Consider the following 19,732-nt stretch of genomic DNA (forward strand, 5'->3'; position numbering starts at 1 on the left):
AAGAAGAATATAATTCTTTATGCCTATTTTTAAAATATATTCTAATTTTAAATGTTTTTTATCATATTCTGTAGGGATTTAAAGTTCAACATATCAATACTTGATGAAAAATACCTGTTCCATAATATGCCTAAGATGTTTGATATGCAGACAGATAGTGAGGTTAAGCTTAACAGCCTAAGATGTATGGTAATAACAATAAGCTTCTCTTCTGGATGGTTAACAACCTAAGTTTGCAGACCAAAATTAGAGAAAAATGAGGGCTGCAGGAAAAGCCATCATTTTGGCCCAAGCCTTCGAAGGTCAATTAAGACTCAGGACATATGAGAACTTGTACTGTAACGTCATGTAACTCAGTAGTGTCCAAAATTTTCTGAACAAGGAGATTATGGGGCCAAAGAGGAAAATGATCAATGATGTAGAGTGTGCATAAGGAGAGTCACATAGAGAGAAAACATTCTCTCAGGCTTTCACAGAGAGCACATTGGCCAAGCAATGGCCATGACTCCTCCTCATGGGTGACACTGACAAAGGTTCTACAATCTGAGGTACAGGATCTCAGGATAAATCCTGAGGGGATTTCACTGACCTTATCAGACCCAAAAGATACAACTCTTGATGCATAGGTCCTGCTTTACCTTGGTCTTAACCATCCAGCAGAAATGTCTAAAAACGATGTATAAGAAGTAAAGCCATGCTGTTATATTGAGCTGTGGGGGACTCAGGTCAACAATTTCTGACATTGACAGTCAAGCAGAAGACCCAATACTATTATGGGCTACTGGACTCTTTTGTAATATTTTGCTGAGTTTACACACCTATAATATTCAAATAACAGAACATAACAAAAAAAAGGGAACACAAATGAATGTCCATTTTGTATCTGTGTATTCTAAGTGGTTAGGATAGGTATATAGTTACATTCTCTTAATGAATAGAGCGATTTGTTCTAATGGTGTTTGTAAATAGGATATCATGTCCACATCTTGTACAGCAATCAACCACTAGGAAGAATGTATGCAATGTGTGAATTATTGAAGCTGTCCTACCATTTTGATTTGAAACTGTCTCATTGCTATTTGTTTATCAATAAAATTATGGGGAAAAAAGAATTGATTAATATTTGTAAACCATTAGAATAATATAAAAATGTTTAAATTCTTAAAATTTTGAAATATAAAATAAGTGATTGAGATTCATAAGAGGAAAATAAGAGAAATCATTCATTTGAAACAAGTCAAAAATATAGTCCAACCAAGTCAACAAACCTCAAGAATAAGGTCTGTGCCAGTTGGTGCTGCCAATTTGCTGAGGAGGAAGGGTGCTAATTAACCCAAGTCAGTGTGAGGGGCAGGACACACAGGAAGATGACTGAGTGTGTTCCAATCATGTCCCCCACACTGCATCTGCCTCAGGGTTTGCAGCCTACTGTGCACCTAGGGCATGGAATGAGGCCTACAAGGCTTTGGCCCAAAGCAGCTGTCACCTCAGTGATACATTACCACTGGACATGCACACACATGCTTGTACCATCCATTCTTACCCCCACCACTGGAGGTCCTCCTTCATAGACAAATGGAATCCCTGCGCCACAGACACGTACCACACAAGACCACTCTATAGATGGAGATTTTTATTTTGTCTGTTTCTCTTTGCATGTTGGTAGGAATTGAATCAAAGGCCTCTTGCATGCTAGGCAAGCGGTTTACCTCTGGGCTCTACAGCCACCACACCACTTTATATTTGGAACCTGGGCTCCTCCAAATAACCTTGTCTGACAAGTTTGGAAGGGCTAAGAACATCACAGAGGTAGGGCCCAGTGTGACATCAGACTGGAATGATCACCCACTAGAAACTTCATCTCCCAATATGCACCAGCATCATCTTCATGAACTGAGGACCTAGTGTCTTGTGGGGGTGTCACATGCCTAGCCTCTGAACCTTTTGTGGCCTGCATGGTACAGATGCTCTTACTGGCCTTATTGTTAGGATAGACAACCTAGACCAGGCTCCACAGGGTGCCCCCTAGCTGTGCGAGGGCCGCATCATCATGCGGGAGGTGCGGAGAGAACAGATGGAGTCACTGTAAGCATGGTCCCAGCGGATGCCATCGATCTTCCTCTTGTGCTGACCAGCTTGGTAGTAGATGCCATTGAGGTTAGACATGCCACAGGTGTCAAACCACCATCCTGTGGAAGAGGGGAATACAAAGCGACTGCTTTGCTTCCTGGGCACCAGCCAGCTGGGAAGGAAGGTGAGGACCTGCAGACCCTCTGCTGAGGCAAAGCCACTAGTGGGCAGTGGAGCTTCTTGGCACCTGGTTAGCTGTATGCAACTTGGGACATTCCCCCAGAATCCTCTGCATCCCTGCCCCTCCCTCACTGGCCTCCCAGCCTTTTGGCTTCCTCACAGCCCCTGTTGCCTCCCCGGATATCTAATGGCCTCTGTTTGTCTCTTGAGTCCCTTTCTCCTTAATCTTGAGCACGGGTCTCACGAACACCTTTCTGGCTAAAGACTTCCTTCTCTGAGGGCTGTCTCTCTCATACTGTCTCTATCAGGTCACTATCCCAGGCACCCAGGCCTCTCCTGGCCACATCCAGCCAGGACTTCCTCTCCAGGTCTCCCTCCACCTTCCCTGACCAGTGCTGTCTATCCCCACTGTTCTCACTTCTAGCAGCCTCTGCCTCTCTCTACTACATCTATCCATGTCTCTGTGGCTCAGGTGTCTCATCTGTCCTTCTGACTCTGTTTCTGACTCATCCCATCTCCCACTCTCTGACTTCTGTCCCAGCTCAGGAGAGCTGCCCCAGCCAGACTTGGTAGGAACTGTTTCCTGGACACATCCTGACAAACGCTGGGCTAGGTGGAGGGATGTTCTGAAGATCCTATATCCCTGGTGTCAAAGGCACCTCTGATCCTAACTCACCTCCAGACATAATCTCTGAACAGTTGCAGCCACAGTTGTCATGATCTGCATCCCGGGTGCTGAAGTTGTTGTTCCTCAGGATCAGCAGACCGTTGCGAGATGACACACCGCTATCCTTGTCAAGAGCAATTCTGGAGGCCACCCACAGATTGAGATAGGAGAGAGCACAGAGTGAGTTTGGTGCTGTGTTTCCAAAGGGCCCATGTTGAGAACTTTGCCCAGGCTGGCCTCTCTCCTGCAGTCTACAAGGGGAAGCCTCAGCCTAGGTTTGGCTTGTGGCCATTTTTCTCAGGCTCTTCTATGCCTCCTCTCTCAATTTGAAAGTAATCAGCTCCTGTGTGATGGGCACTCCACACCTCATTCCGTGGGTCCTGAAGCAGTGTCACAGTGACCATATTGTGTGCAATGGATGACAGTTTGGAGCCTGTACTGGGGGGAGGGGGTCAGGCACTGTCCAAAGGCTTTTGCAGGGGTTGACTCATCCTTATCTCAGTCTCAGAAGGTCCTGTCCACAGGAGGAGATGGGACCTCCAAGAGCACAAGAACCTGCCAAACTTTCAGGAACAATGAAGATCATATCCAGATTTCAGCCCAACATGGTCTGTCTAGACTCCCACAAGCTGATCTTCCCATGCTCAATTTCCTGCACCTTAGTCCTGTGATATCTACTTGTGTCCTCTTGCATCTTCCAGAAAGCCCTCCCTCACCAAATCTACCCACACCGTTGAAACCCAGGATCATCATCCCCATGCTCCATACAGCCCATTGACCTATGCATCACCAGGCAGCCCGGCCAGTGGATTTATTTTGCTTGCCAGACTCTGTGGTCCTGACAGGTAAAGCCAAGGCAGTCTGGTGCTGATGGCCATCAACTTGCATTCAAACCCAGCTCTGCCACTCAGAGGCTGCATGGCCTTGGAAGACTGTGTCACTCACTGAGCCTCAGTATGTGCGTGTATGCACTTGGGAACCATGAAAACACTGACCACAGCCTTGCTCATTGTGTGCTTTGGTGATCCCAGGATGTAGATGCTCAGGGCAGTGAGCAGTTACTCTTCTCTGTTGGCCCCTGAGCCTGGCTGGGAGACTGCTGGTTGAGATGTGATTGGCACAGGGGTGGGAGACAGTTGGAAGCCATTAATGTTCCATGGGGTGGAGGTGAATGGAGTTCAGATATAGCCAGTGAAGCTAAAGGAAACACTGGATGCCAAGGCTGGTTATAGAAACCCTGGAGAGGATTCACTGCTGACAACTGCTACAGTGATTCTACATTCACCTACTATCCATTCAAGACCCTTGGTGGGAGGTCAGTGCTATCAGCTCCTCACCCCTGGGACCACAGTGGACACCACATCATGGATTAGAACAGCCCCACTGCCACACTCTTCAGATGTAATTTAAGCACATTTATGCAACAGGCCTGTGGAAGCTGAAAGTGAGACACATCCGGAATTTAATTCAATGTTCACACGTGTAACCTCCAGCTGGGACATCTTTATCCCAAAGTGAGGCAGAGTCCATCAAGGGATCTCAGGATCATGAAGACTGTACTACTTCAGGAAAAACCTGCATGAGCAATAATTTGATAACATGGAATATGGGCCATGAATAGAAATGCAGGAGACATTGGGCCCTAGGACCTGCACTACAGGGTCAGGGAGCTGCCGGGACTGCTTGGTCCCACAGGAAAGCACAGTGTGAAGACACACAATGAGCATCGGGGAGTGAGTATCTATGTGGGAGGGCCACCCTTGCTGGTCAGACAGTGATGAGAGCTCTGATGTCAGCAGGCTGTGCACAGAGCCTGCAGAGGAAATGGCCCAGGAGGCACAGATGAGGTTGGGGAACACTGGGATCTGGAACCTGTTTTTTAGAGGTGCACAGACACATGGACCTGAATCAGGGAGCACACAGAGTGGCTCACACAGCTCCAACATGTAATGTGGAGGGGTTCCCCACATCCCTGGTGGACCTACTTCACACACACAAACACGCCCACAGCATCGGCATCTATCTGTCTCCTGATGCAGGATATGCCCACTCTCTGGGGAGTCCTTCCTGCCTGCTATTTGTATGAGCAAGTCAGACATACCTCCTCTGCTGTATCCTTCCTCACTGGAAAGCATCTCCTCATTTACCAGGTCATGCATTTGGGTAAACACTGTCCCTTCTGTGGTGTGGGACACCAGTGGACATTCTACATCATGCCACACACCAGACTAGAGTAACTGTGAAGGTGTTGATGGGAGGACTGATTCTTCCCCCACATGAACAGGTCAGCACCTGCAGGCACAGAACAAATATCCAACATCCTGCCATATAGAGTGCTGCAGAGGGACGGGTGAATGAGAGCCCTCTGAAGCATGCCCAGGGCAACCTGGAGCTCTGGAGCTCCCTGAGACCTGGACACAGAAGGAGTACAGCATTGTGCACAGGAGACCTTAGACATTTATCACACATGCTTACATTTGCAGGGTAGACAGTTATAATGCACAATTATGCATTTATGTAGAAATGTGACATTTCTGTCCTTGAATATATCATCTATATATCACCTACTGGCCCACCCCAGGACCCCAGGCTTTCATTGTACTAAAGATCCCACCATGATGCTCACCTCAAAGAGTTGTTGGGCAGATTTATTGGAGATTGTAGAAAAAAATTGCTTAACTCTGATTACTGTGCCTAAGTGTACCACAGGAGAGAATGAAGAAGGAGAGGGATAAAGGGAAGCTGTCACCATATACCCATATCCGAAGCTATTCTGCTTTTAAAGCACAGAGCTCAGAACAACCTGAGCAGCCCAAGCCAGAGCTGCCTTGGATTGACTGCCCCAGGAAGGACACCAATCCAGTCTTCAACACAAAGCTAACTAGCCACCTCCAGATCTTGTGATGTGGGTGTATAAGGTGGATTGATGGTAGAAAGACAAAGTGACCAGGATGGACCTTTTTGCAGATCTGCAGGCACGGTCCTGGACCACAGCCCATGCAACCACTGGACCCAGAGCTCACCTGTAAAACTGTTTCTCATTGTGCAGTTCAAAGTACTCAAAGTTGGCGGAGAACTTGTTGCCATCCCAGTCTTCCATCTCCACACGCAGGGAGTAGTTAGTGCTGCTGGTGAGCTGGTGCACCACCTCATTGCCCAGCCAGTACTCCCCAGCTGGGTCACCGAATCCCTATAAGAGGAGGACAGAGTATCTCTGTACAGAGCTGGGAGCTGTGTCCCTGACTGAGCAATGCCTTAGGCCAGTCTCTAAGGCCACATCTCCTGACCTGCAGGGCTTAAAGATCTCTGTGAACAGCCTCAGTTAGGAGACCCATACTTCCCAGAGGAAAATCATCAACACATTTCTAAAGATAAAATTTCAATAAGTATGACTTAAATTACATTTCTCCAAAGCTCAGGAACCCAAACTACTATCTGTGGTGACCCAAATGAAGAGTGGCTCTTCTTGGGGTGACTAGGAGGTGGCACAAGGGAAGATGGTGAAGTGCTGTAACCCTGCTATTTCAAGGCTGCTATGTTAAGTAAGCACATATTCCAAATAGATTGATCCTTACACTTCATGTTTGGGCATTTAACTGCATGACTGTAAATACTCAGTTTAAACAAATAATAATGATTTAATCCTTGGCATAAATGGCAATGCAAGACATTTTCCAAGATCCTGGCATCAAATGCAAAATTTCAACAGCTTAGAAATGTATAAAACTCCAAGAACACTTGTCATGTTTTGTCAACAGTGTCCAGGACCAAGAAACCAAAGTTTCTAGCAGAACACAGGTTCTACACCATGGACAGGGCACACAGAACCTGGCTTCTTACCTGTGGGATGACGTCCCATTACCAGCTAAGCAGCTATCCAGCTGTCTTTGATGTATTTCTGCATCTCAACTCCTGATTTCCCTTTCCATTTTCATGATTTATTAAAAGCATTCAATGGTTTCAGAGTATCTACAGCTCAATTTGATATGTACATTTGATGGTACATCAAATGCAATAGCAAGTACACACTATAATATAGTTGTATTTCATTGCATATATATTTCCTATTTAATTTGCTGTCGAAAAGTTTAAGGAGTATTTAAGTCAACTTTCCAATATTTCTATATGCCAAATTTATTTTAAGAAAATTGGAAAGCAATCGGGAAGCATATCTCATTTCAAAAATCAGATGGTCATTGCATAAGCAATTGCACATCAGAGAATTTATGCTCCTGGTGGGTAACACAAGTACCAAATATGCAAGAAATTCATTCAAGCAGTTTAGCTGGGGGCTTGGTACTGTTTCTTTTCATCTGACTCTGTTCTTTTTAAAAAATTCTTAGCAATGTATATTTTTACCAAGATTTGAAACAAGAGTCAACATTTCATTCCCAGGATGCATGTCAGAAGTTTCATGAAGAGGTTGAAACTCAGGGCCTGGGCCTCTGGGAAGTGCATGGATAACAGGCGAGGGTGCTTGTGGGTAGGTGGCTCAGATGGGCTGATGAAGTTTTCTGGAAAGCTGTGAGGGCAAGCATACATCTTTCCCCAGAAACTCCAGAGCAAAGGGACCAGGCTTCAGAGCCGCACAGCCCTGCCTCAGGACAGCAGAGTCACCTGCTTGTAGTCCTCCCAGTTCTGGTTGAAATTCACTGTGCCATTCTTCCGATGCTGGATGACGGTCCAGGCTCCTCCACTGGGGTCCATCACACAGAACACCTGCCAAAAGGGGAGCAGCTGAAATGCCCTGGACACAGCCAGAAGCTGCGCCCAGGGCAGCACAAGGTCACTTGGCAATGGACGCCCACGTCCTGTGGAGCAAAGCTGGTCAAGTTCATCAGAAAATGCCGACTTCATCTTTGCTCCCAATGTCATTGCCTAAAGTGATGGCCAGTGACCCTCTCCCACCACTGCCTACTCCTCACTTGTAAAATGAGGATGCTCACATCTTCAACTCTTTGTGCCTCAATTTCTCCTCATTAATGTAAGGGTTAAATGAGAGGTGTCATGTGAATGTCTAGCAGGGGACCCAGCACATACCAAGAGAGAAGTGAATGCAGGCTCCTCCACCTTAATACTGCTGGTTGCTGGAAGGATTAAATGTGTTTGGGATAAAGGGCTTAGCCACCTTGTAGATGCAGGAAACGCTCTTATTGCTGTCCCTCAAAATGCAGTATAGTTTGCTGAGAAACTACTATGTGTGATGCTCTGTTCCAACCTCTGTAGATACAAATGTGGGTGAGACAAAAACAAAAGCCTTTCTCTCTAAGAGCTACAATCTAACACAACTACACAAAGCAGGCTAACTACTGTTCACACACTATTTTCTCTATCAGTTTTGTACAAGTTCAATATCCCATGAATGCAGCTTTGCTGCCTGGCCCTCCACAAGATGAATCAGAGACAAAGGAAGCTTCCTGCTGCATATTCTGGAGGAGGCTGTGATGGGGCAGAAGACAATGTAATATGCACATTTGGGAGGTTGCAAGGAGAAGCCCAGCAGTGACTCAGCCACCCCAGATACCCTGGGGTGAGAGCTTCCCAGGGGACACAGAATGGGCATGTGCACATGAGAGAAATGAAGGGAGAGGCACTTTCCAGGAAGACACAAGCAGGAGGGGTGGGGGCTCTGAGGAAGGAAAGCTCAGCTGAGGGACAGAAGCAGGACCCCTGTTGTGGGGCTGCAGTGTGTGCAGGGGTCTCAGAAGGGAAGAGCTTTCCTAAGAGGAGAGCTGGGGGCTAGGCCCTGATCTCTCTCCTCCCAGGCCAACTCTCACCTCTGTCCCAAACACTGTCCCCATATCTCAGCGATTAGCCCCTCAGCAAATTCAATCTGACCTACATTTGCTTAAGTTTCTTGGAAAATCAGATTTTCCATGAAAACTTGTCAAGTCTCTTGATAAGAAATCTTAGTACCTTAAATGGAAAATGCTCATGCGTGGGTATAATCAAATGATTGTGAAAGTAAGTATAAGAAAGCAAAATATGATGAAATTGATGCTAGAAATTCTTGCATGCACAGAGCCATCTCCTGCTCTTTCCTTAAAGGCCCATTTACTGAATGTGTGGAAAGCTCTCTAGACACAAATGGAGCCAACCCCTGACAAAGTGAGGAGGTTGAAGGGAAAGTGCAAAGAGAATTACAGCGCAAGACTGCTGGACAGGTGCTCCTCCCTCCCGTCCCTTCTATCTGCCCCAAGCCCTCCGTCACACCCATGTCTCCCGTCCACCCTTCCGCCTCTTGACAACTGGACCTATGAGCTCAGGGTCACCTCTGAAGTTGTTCACAGGTGGTGGAGGTGGCTCCATGGACCCCTCACATCAATGTCCTGCATGAAGCAAAGGCCCACTTCCTGCCCTCAAAAAAGTAAAGTTTGGGCTGGGCCCTTGGAATCTCAGGATTCACTTGTGTAACTGAGCATGACCTTAGCCAGCACAGAGCTGTTTCCTGCTACCCCAGTGAGAGGCCTCTCTGGAAAGCAGTGCTCCTACTCTGAGGACTTGTGCATATTGTCCCCTGGTCACACCTTTGCCTACATGAGCTCTCAATAAGGCAGGTACCCCCATTTGCCAGCATTTCAGTCCCTCCAAAAAGCACGATGCTAAAGGGGGTTCATCTGGAAAGCTCCGCAATCAACATCCACTGATGGACTCTCACCTCCCCCAGCCACAGCCCTTCTCACCCTCTTGAACTGCTTCAGACTGGGCAGGAAGATGGTGTAGACGCCGTCCTCACTGAACCCAAACCTGTGGATGGCCTCACAGTCCTGGAATTTCTGCACATTTACATCTGTGGAGGCAGAAATAGGACAAAGCCAAAGTTAGCTGGAGATGAGCAAGATGGTGGTAGGGACAGAGTGAGCTCACCCTCCTGCTATGCGTAGGTCCTTGCTGGGGAGGTGCCAGGATGGGCAGAGGAGCCACTGCTTGCATGTTGCCTATAGCAAGGGATAGAGACCTGAGCCTCAGCAGGGAGCAGGAGTTCTAGCTGGAGATGTTGTGCTCTTGGCAGAGGGAACAGCAGGGCAAAGACTCCTAAGTGTCCAGAAGAGAGACACAGGGCCAGAAGGTCACACTGATGCCTGGGAATGCAGAGCCTCTGCAGAGAGCACTCTGGTTGCTTGACATGTTGCCAGGTGGGCAGAAAGTGGGCAGGGCAGGAACAGGGTGGAGTGCAGGCTGTTTCAGCAGAACCAACTGGCCCTGTGTGTCATGCTGTAGAGCCCAGACTGCTGTGCCTAGCAAGAGCACTGTGATCAGAGTGGGTTTTCCTGGGCAGGGCCTCAAAGTAGGGAGACCTAAGGGGAGGTATAAGGCTATTCAGAGGGCATATGGAGAGCCCTCCCTTGAGCAAGGTGCTCCCAGTCCACAGACAGGGCCTGAGCACCCAGAGAGTAGCACAAAGTCAGCTCTTCCTTCCTGGGGCTCAGGTACGACTCTCCTCTCTTACTGATGTGGAAAGCACATATGTTGTTCTTTGCTAGGTCTCAGGTCACTGTATTGCATCTACAATTTCCATAATCGATGTGGATGTCTGACCTCTATGACCCATTCAGACAAGCCCATTCCCTGCTAATTCCATGTGCTGTTTGTCACTCATAATTTTCCTTGTGATCTCAACCTACCCTAGACCTCTCACAGAGAGAAATCCCAAAAGCTTCCCTTCACTTTCACCTCTCTCTCCCCAAGTGCTCATCCTACAAACCCAACATCAGTGCACAGCCAGCCCCTCCTTCCCTCTTCCTTTGTGGACCACATACTCTGAGATACTTCCTGCTTGTGCTCACCTTATCATACTCCCATTCTTCCTGTACTTAAATCCAAGGGCTCCTGTCATTCAGTGCATCTTCCCAGGGTTATCATTCCTGCGGTTACACCTATTCTGACGCACAGTTCATAGACTGTAGCTCAACAAACATACACTCAAAAAGACCAGGACATGCCACATTCAATGGATCTGGAGTAGCAGAGGCAAATGGGCTCTTCAAGGCCCAGCTCTCCAAACCTCCCTTGGAATTACACCTGCCTTGGCCTCAGCTTCTTCCCAGGGCACCCACTTTCCTAAGCCTCTAGAAAACAGACCTCAAGAACTAAAAAGTCAACACTCTTCTCCCTCACTATGGTTATAGTGGAATCACAAATTTGTGTCACAGAGCCCTTTCCTGCTTCCCCTTATGGGTCCTTTAATCATGTTGATGACCTGTCCTTTCAGAGCACCCTGAGTTTTAAAACCTTTTTCAAGATTTCCAATCTCTGCAGTGAGCCTTCAATAATGATGATCTTACTCGAGCTGAGACACCTGGCCCTAGCTTCTACATGGGCATGACCTGGCATCCTGTCAATCCTCCTGCCCACAAAACAATGCCCTCATTCAGCAAGAAGCAGTCTAAGAGATTCACCGCCCCTTCGTAACAACTAAAGGTAATGATGGGATGTGACACTACTATGACTTCCTAAATTATTATGATGTTTCTCTAACATGACTAAAGCCAGAAAACAGCATCTTATCTTCTCAGAGTCTACCTCCTCCTACTTCCCCACCCCAGTGCTGGATGCCTTTCTCACACACACAGGGCAGACCCAGGGCTCCTTCCCTGTAATTGAACCTGCCCCTCAAGCCCCACCCTAACAACAGTCCATAAAAGTCTCAGCTTTCTTTCTCTCAGGTCAGAGGATCCCACACTCCCTTTTCCCTCAGATTATCATCTTGTCTTCAGAGTCAATAAAGGCCTCTTTTATCTTTCCTATTTGTTTGCTGCACTGCTGAAAAAACCAACAGAATCAGTGTTTGTTGACTGACCGAGAAGCTGCAATCAGGAAGCCTTGGCTCCCAATGGCACAGCACAGGCAGTGAGTGCTCAGGGGAAGGCTGGGCATGGTGCTCCCTTATGAACTGGGGCAAGGAGACCCCCTGCCTCCCCTGTGCCCTCTTGGGCCTCAAGGTGAAGCATTTATAGGAGACAAGTCCCTTGGGCTGCTCTGAGACCCACAACCCTTCTATGAGGAAACTGAGGTCCAGGGAGGGGTAGTGTGGCACAAGCGAAGCAGGATGAAAGGTAAAGCCTAGAACAAAGCTGTCAGCTGGCTGCTGTTGTCCTTCCTAACAACATCACCTCCATTGGACAACTGGGGAAACTGAGGATTGATATAGGATGGGCCAGGTCAAACCCAGCCAACTGTGCAGGCAGGAGCTGTCTGCATAGGCTGCTCTCAGGGCCACAGATATGGCCATTCCTATTACTGCTCAGTGTTATTTTTGTTGGCCAGTTGACCAGGCTTCATCTCTGGAAGCTGAGCAGAGCTCCTTCCTGGCTCCTGCCCTCCATCCCAGGCTCCACACCAGCCTCTGCACCAGAAGCCCCACCAGCTCACCTTTGCCCTGTTCCACTGAGTATTTGAGGAGATGCAGGATCTGCTTTAGCTGCTCCTGCTGCTGCTGCATGAGCCTGGGTTTGGTGTGCAGGGCTTCCAAGCTCTGGTTTATGCGGGACATTCTGTCCATCTGTTGGCCCAGTTGCAACCTCACCTTCTTCCTCTCTTCATGGAGCCCCACCAGCTGAGCCTCCCGGTCAGCCTCCAGGGTGTGCAGCCAAGTTTCTTGGTCACTGCAGGATGGAGAGAACAAGAAGAAGCCTACACTCCTGCCCTGAATTCACTGCCACAGAGGGTGGTCCAGATGCATGGAGCATCTTGTACAGGGTCACATGTCTCGTAGTCTGTGTTCGCTGTAGTTGTGGACTAGGGCAGGGAGCGGTGTGCACTGGTGTCCCTTGGAAGACAGTGGTCAGTCAGTGGGAGCACCAGCACTCAGGTAGCCATTGTCTGACTGCAGAAGCCCAGTGGCTGAGGGACAGACCTGGGAAGGGAGGATTTTCCTCTCTATCCAGTCCTGCTCACCAGACTAAGAGCTAAATCCAGTCAGGCCAGAAGACATTGCCACAGACCCCAAATTACAGTGCAGGAAGAGACCATCTGGACACACTCAAATTCTAGAATGCTCGCTGTCCACCCATCAAGAGCTTATTGACGTGACTTCTATCTGTGCATTTCCAGGAAACTGCCCAATTCTGAGTGACAGCAATGCCCCAGCTCTTGCTAGCTGCATCTTCAGGGTGGGAATGAGAACAAGAACATCTACTAATGGGACCCGCGTCAGACAGAGGCCAGGCTTATGGCTGGGCCCTGCATGGAGCTCAGACATGCACTGCCTACCTCACCCTATGAAGGGTTGATCCCTGAGCAGGTTTGGCTCCCTCACATTCTGACTGTAATGACAATTCTCTATTTCACTCAAAACCAAGATCAAATCTAGAGAGTGGGAGTCAGGTTTCTCTGCCTTTGCAGCATTCCAGAACCATCATTTTCTTCATCATTAAAGTGTGTTCCCTGATGCAGATTTGCATACAATGAAGGGACTCTGACTCTGCACAATGCAAAGTTGTCATTGTGGTGTCCTTGGGGAAGGGGAGCAGGTAGACTGAACCTGTTTGATTGATGTGCAAATCAGTTATGCCTATGAAAAGGGACATGGTCAATGGGGTGATGTATATATTATATCTCAATAAAGTAGATAAGTTTCTCAAATAAGGATAGGACAAAGAGAAAAAAACCAGTAAGAATCAAAGTGTCCTGAGCCCCAGGAGGAGGCCCTTTCTGCTGCTGCTCACACAACACTGGGAACACACCCCGGCCTGCCAGGCCCCCAGCTCAGTCCCAGCCCTGTCCTGCTGCCTGCGCTCCTCCCAGCATCTCTGGACCCTGATCCTCATTTCATTCCTTCTCAGCAGGAACCCAGGCCCAGCTTCACTCCCAGTCCCTCACTGCAAGCTTCATCAGGACTGGGTCCCACCCACTTACTCGCCCATGTCCAGCTCCGAGCTCAGCCCCACCCCCATCTTCAGTCTGGGCCCCTAGCTCTATTCCTCACTCACCTGCTGCCCCAGCAGGGCCAAGGGCCCATGCCCAACCTGTTGCTGCTGTGCAGCTGGTTTAGCTTTGCTCTTGGGTCCTGTAGCTGCTTCTTCAGGTTGTCAGTGGTCTGTAATGCATCTAGCATCTGGTGCTCCCTGTGGGTCGATGTCTGGTTGAGGACCTGTACCAGCAAACAGGAGGTAGGCACTCTGTGAGCACTGCAGGTATATGCCAGATGCCATCAGCCCGCCCACATTCCTGTCACTCCTGAGTCTTGCTGACCAAGAGCCACCCTCCAAGTCACCCTCCCTGTGATCACTTGTGCACACGCACACACCGGTCTTGCCTGAGTACCCGATCTGCTTCCTGAATTTTCCCTTCCCCATCACTGCCTGTGACAGTTCCATCCCTGCTCCCAGGCCCCACAAGGATCATCCTTGGCCCAACATGCTGCCCATCAGCCAGTGCCATCAGCGACGCCTCGCAAACCAGCTGCATACTAGTGCACTGGTGATAAATCTAGCACTTGGAGATAAGGTAGGGCCCACAGGATCAGCCTGAAAATGGAGGAGAGAGGAAGCCAGTGAGCCAGACAGGGACCAGCCAGCTGCAGCCAGGTCAGGAGAGGAAGGGGAGAACATCCACTCTGAGTCCAGGGGAAATGAGCACGGTCAACTGAGTGGATTTTAAGGAAAGAGACGCAGGTGGAGAGACCCTAAATCGGTTGACTACGGGAGGAAAACTCCAGAAAGAAACAAGACATAGTAGTCCTGGTCCTCATGACAGGTGTCTAATACGAGGAAGGGGACCAGTGACCATGGCAAGCCAAGACTTTCAAGGGAGGTCTGAAATCCTACTCATGTCTGGCACTGACCCAAGGACTTTAGAGCTCATTTTTTCCTGGGATATGTCCTTCCCACATTTTATATGTGAGAGGGAAAGGTACCACAGCTTGTGAGTGAGAGAAGATAGAGTTGAATGTGGCATTGGTGGGAAGGATGGATGGATGAGATCAACATGTGTAGAGAGATGGCCCAGGAAATCCCACTACTCTATCCATTTCATATGTATTAGTTATTCTAATTTTTTAATGTAGGCATGTAGACCCCAAGACCACACTGTTTTGTTCTGCAGTACTGGAGACTAAGCCATGGTGTGCACACTTGTCTCATCATGTCTTATTTTGAGATGGGGTCTTACAAGTTGTGCAGGCTGGACTGGCAGTTCTGATCCTCCAGCCTCTGACCCTCAGAGACCTGAGATTAACAAAATGTATCACCATTGTGAAGTACACAATTATGAGCACAACAGAGGGCTGCTTGTGGAAGACAACTGTGTCCCCCATCCTTCCTCACCTGGAATTTATACCCTGGTGCCTTCTCCTCTCTCCCTGGGACAGGATCAAACCCAGAAGAGATATTTTAGTGTGGCTTCTGTGCCTAGACCGCACCATTTTTGCTTCTACCCTCTCTTCTGTCTCTGAGCACTTACTTGGTCTAAAACAAGTCAACCACCAATTCTGAGTGCCTCCCTTGCCCAGGTTCGGTGTCCACATCCAGGGGAGGGGGTGCAGAGGCACAGAGAGGCCATCTTCATAGTGTCAGACTGTGAGGCCTGGAGTCAGTCTGCCTGGGTTCACACTCACCCCCTCACTTCTTAGGCCTCAGTTTCCACAAGATACAAGGGGATCAGAACAGATCTCACATTCTAGAGCATCAAGAGAATCAACGACGAGGCCCCACATTCCCTGCTGGCCTCACCCACGGGCACACTGAGCCAGCCACCAAGACAAGGCATAGTGGTTCATGCCTATAATGCCAGCACTGCGGAGGCTGAAAACTGAAGGATCACTACATACTTGAGCTTCATAGTGAGACCCTGTACCAAATACATAGAAAAAAAGAAAGAGGTTCATTGAGTCACTGTTAATGTGAGTCACAGTGTCTCAGAGAAAGTCCCATGTGTATGACATAGCAGCACCCCTAGGAGATAGAAGGAACCATGGTGGCTGGCACAATGCCCTGTCCCAGAAGCAGCACCAGGTTGATCCCCAACTTCCAGGGGTACCACAGCAAACCCAGGCACTTGAGTAGCACCCCACCCATTTTGAAAGTGGGGGGGATCATAGGCCCACTTTGCGAACATTAACAGAGCTGTGCACCTCACAGATCCAAGACTTCAGGGTCCTATGTCACCTTTCTATGGTCGCAGCCCTCATGCATCACACCATGTGTGCATCACGAATATGCATGCTGCTGCATGTTGGTAAATGCATGCTTACTAAGGAGCAAACTTTCCACCGATTTGGCTCAGATTTAAATAACCCATCAACTACAGTACCAGGGGTGCCCTCCCTTCCTGAGCAGAAAACTCGCTTCTGCTTTGCTGGCCGGCACAGTCTGCCTGCTGCCTGACACATCCAGTCCTCCCCTAGCACCTCATGCAGCCCTCTGCACTCACTGCTCAGACTGTCACTGGGCCAGGGCTTCCTCTCTCAGGTGCCTCTACTAAGGGACCCTAGCCAGCTACACCAGACCCCAAAATCATGTCTGTGCCCACCCTTCTCCAGAGCCCAGTCTGCCTCCTATGACTCTGAGCCACAAAGCAAATAGTTAATGTGGGAAGAACATTGGGACAGTGAGTAGATCTTTCAGCAGCCCTGGCCTGACCCGTACTGCTGTGGCCCTGGACTCCTACTCACTGCCTCCCTGCATCTGGTCCATCAGCATGGATGATTCTCAACCTCCAGAATCAGCCCCTCCACATTCCCCAGCCCCACACAGCTCACACCTCCATCTCCATGTGTCATATGGTGGCAGGGGGCCTCAGGGCCTCCTCCTGGGCTGCCAGGGACCACCTATCCATATATGCCACACTGTTACATCTCAAGCAGCAGTGTCACTCCCTGCTCACAGCTCTTGTATGGGTGCTGTGACATTCAGGATAAAAGCTAAAGTGGTCCAGGAAGTCTTTTTGGTTGGAAGTATTGGATTTTGCCCATGTCCTTGTCCCTCTGCTCTAACCAAACTGGTCACTTCCCTGTCCTTGAGAAAGTAATGGCATTCCATACTGCAGCTGTGGGAGCTGAGAGTCCCTCACTGAGACCTGGTCCCCTAGACAGTTGCTTCCTTTGTCCTTTGAAATCAGAGCTGTCCTCCACTGAGTCATCCCAATAAATCATTTCAGCTCAGGCTGCCAGGCTAAGTCACACTTCTCTCTGCTCCCCTCCATATATTTGTGTCAGAGTCTGACACAGTAGACATCATTTGTTGCCCTTATCACCCCTTTGTCCAGAAAGGATAAATTGAACTGACCTCTGCCTGCTATGTGCTCACCTAGGACAGGCCTGGCCATGATCAGCTCTAACGCATAGCTGTATAGACCTAGCTTCAGTGTTCCGACACAACCCAGTCTGGCTGCGCTGAACCAGGCCCATCCCTGCCCCTCTGGGGCCTCATCTTCCAATGCACACAACTCAAATCCCAGGCCTCTGTGCCCAGTGAAACCTCTGGGTCTCACAGTTCATTCACTGGTAGGGACAGCTCTGAAGCTGCGCCTACTTCAGGGACCCCGCCATACCTTCTGCAGCCTCAGTGTGCTGTTTGTCAGCTCAGTCCTCGCCTGTTCTGTCAAATTTCCAGACAAGACCTTCACAGGCACACTGGGCGGCTGGTTTGTCTGGATGACATCCACCTTCTGTCCTCTCTCTTGGGCTGCAGTCATGGTGGCCATGAGGAGCAGGCCACCTAGCAGCATGTTGGGCCAGGCCAGCATCTAGACACTGGGCGAAGGGGAGAGGAGCCGGCTCAGGTTCCACAGAGGCTGTCTGGTCCACTACTCAAACGGAGCCTGGAATACAGCAGTGTGGCCTGTAACCCACAGGACCTGGTGCTCAGAGCCCCTGCAGCTACACACCATCATCTCCAGGCACGGCCGGGGCTATATATGCTGCAAGTCACAGCCACAGGGCTTCTTGGCCTCTGTTCTCCCACCTACACTTGCCCTCACCTCTGCACTCTGGTCCCATCCTCTACTCCATCCTGCCCCCAAGCACGTGCACTAGCTTCTCTGGTCCACTTGTCCCCAAGGCTTGAAACTGGCCAAGGTATACGTGGCTTTCCTCAGCTCACTGGAATCAAAACGTGCAGAGACAGGCACAGGGAACACTTGCTATTCCCCAGCTTCGACTGAGGGTATGCATTCTCCCTTACTGTCTCCTTCGTGGTCTGCCTCCCTAGGCTGGGCTCTCAAATGTCAGCCTCCAGGCTGGCCCTTCTCAGCTCCTCCAGCATCTCACTTGGGTTCCCTCTTACCTTGGGACAAGGGAAAGTAAGCTCCAGAGAACAGGTTGGGAAAGGGTGAGACTGCAGAGATAGCCCAGCCATGTGTTGCCACAGAAGCAGATGCATGGGTTCACCAGGGGAAGCTGGCTCCTGTCCCGACCTCTCTCTGAGGGCCTGGGTAACTATACACTGGAATGGCCTTGGCCTGCTTGCTGTGACAGTGATGAGAAGTTGTCCTGTCCTGGGCTAGGTTGTGCCATGTCCTGTGTGATTATGGGTCCTGGGAAGGAGATCCTGGAGAGCAGCTATAATGTGGCCCATCTCAGTCCCCACAGTAGGACACACTCTAATTCCTGCTCCCAGGGGCCAGAAGCCCTCAGTGGGCAGCTTCAGTTCTCTGTCCCCCACCCCCAATCTGTAACCCTGGGAAGACTCCACCACCTGTCTGAGGACCTCAGTGGGTCCCCATCTTCGGGCCTGTGGGACTTCCAGGCTGCTGTTCAGGATTAAGCTTCACCAGCTGTGCATTTTAAGCAAGTTGAAGCCCTTCTAGGCCTCAGTTTCTTCCTCAGAGAGAAGGACAGCCCCCACTTTGTAGGCAGAATTAACTGAGGTAAGAAAGTATGGGCTCTGGCTGAGCATAGATTAAATATTTCTTTTTTCGTTTTTTTTTTTTTTTTTTTTGAACCATGCAGAAAATATGGAGCACATCACAAATCTGCACATCATCCTTGCATGGAGCATGCTAATCATGGTATCTCCTACCATAAGTGTTGCTGAAGGAAGCAGCAGAGTGAATATTCCTGATCTCTGACTGCACCACACCATCCGGTGCACAGAATGCAAACCCCACCAGCACAGCTTCACCCTTGGGGCCTGGACACCTCTCTCCCTGCTCCTTTTCTAGAGCCGGGGCTGACCACCACTCACTATTGTGTTTTTCTTTTAGTTTGCAAAATCATAGGGAAGATTTTAACAAGACTGAGGGGTAGTAGACAGCAGGGAGTCAGCCCCTCTTCAGGGGACAGAGGAAACTGTGCCAGGTGCAGGGTTCAGTCCAGTAGAGGAGCTGCCTATGTCTCCAGCCATCATTTTTGCTGGCCCTGGCAGAGCTCCCAGCCTTGCAGCACTCCGCAATGTACATGGGGCTCTGCTGTGCAAATGAGGGAACCTTGCCCAGAGCAAAGGAGTGACTTGCCCGAGATCACACAGCCTGGATGGGCTGGGCTGGGTACTGGGGAGAGAAGGAGGCTCAACCACACTGCCTCTGTTCTGCCTACCACTGCCTGTCTTAGCAGTGAGAAAGAGCCAGACCCTCTCACCTCACCTTTCTGTCTGCACCCACAAGATGTAGTTTAAATGGCAGGGGGCCTAGAGGTCATCTGGGGGCACCCAGATGACAGTGGGAAGCTCCCAGGACCAGAAATGCATTTGGTCAAGTTGGTCAGTGAATACGTGAGTAAAATAGTGAATGAGTGAAGGAATGAATGAATGAAAGGTGCCCTCTTCTCCATACAAGTTTGTAAAATCAAGGTGGTGCTCACAATTTTAAGATTCACAAGGGTTGTACATTGAGAATTGTTATCTTCAAAATAGTTGCTCATATTGCAAGATGTAGGCA

General features: G+C 49.3%; 1 protein-coding gene across 1 annotated transcript; it reads right to left on the reverse strand.

Annotated features, from left to right (window-relative positions):
- Positions 1-2,025: 2,025 nt before the first annotated feature.
- LOC101582429 (angiopoietin-4-like) lies at positions 2,026-17,551 on the reverse strand. Its single transcript, XM_012514641.1, has 8 exons — positions 17,408-17,551; positions 13,849-14,009; positions 12,290-12,522; positions 9,601-9,707; positions 7,535-7,636; positions 5,941-6,107; positions 2,927-3,057; positions 2,026-2,189 (listed from the first exon to the last, which is right to left on the reverse strand). The coding sequence occupies exons 1-8, from the start codon at positions 17,549-17,551 to the stop codon at positions 2,026-2,028; spliced, it is 1,209 nt and encodes a 402-aa protein (XP_012370095.1).
- Between the last annotated feature and the right edge of the window lie 2,181 nt (positions 17,552-19,732).

This window comes from Octodon degus, unplaced genomic scaffold (assembly GCF_000260255.1).
Source record: "Octodon degus isolate 3935 unplaced genomic scaffold, OctDeg1.0 scaffold00037, whole genome shotgun sequence".
Taxonomy (NCBI): Eukaryota; Metazoa; Chordata; class Mammalia; order Rodentia; family Octodontidae; genus Octodon; species Octodon degus.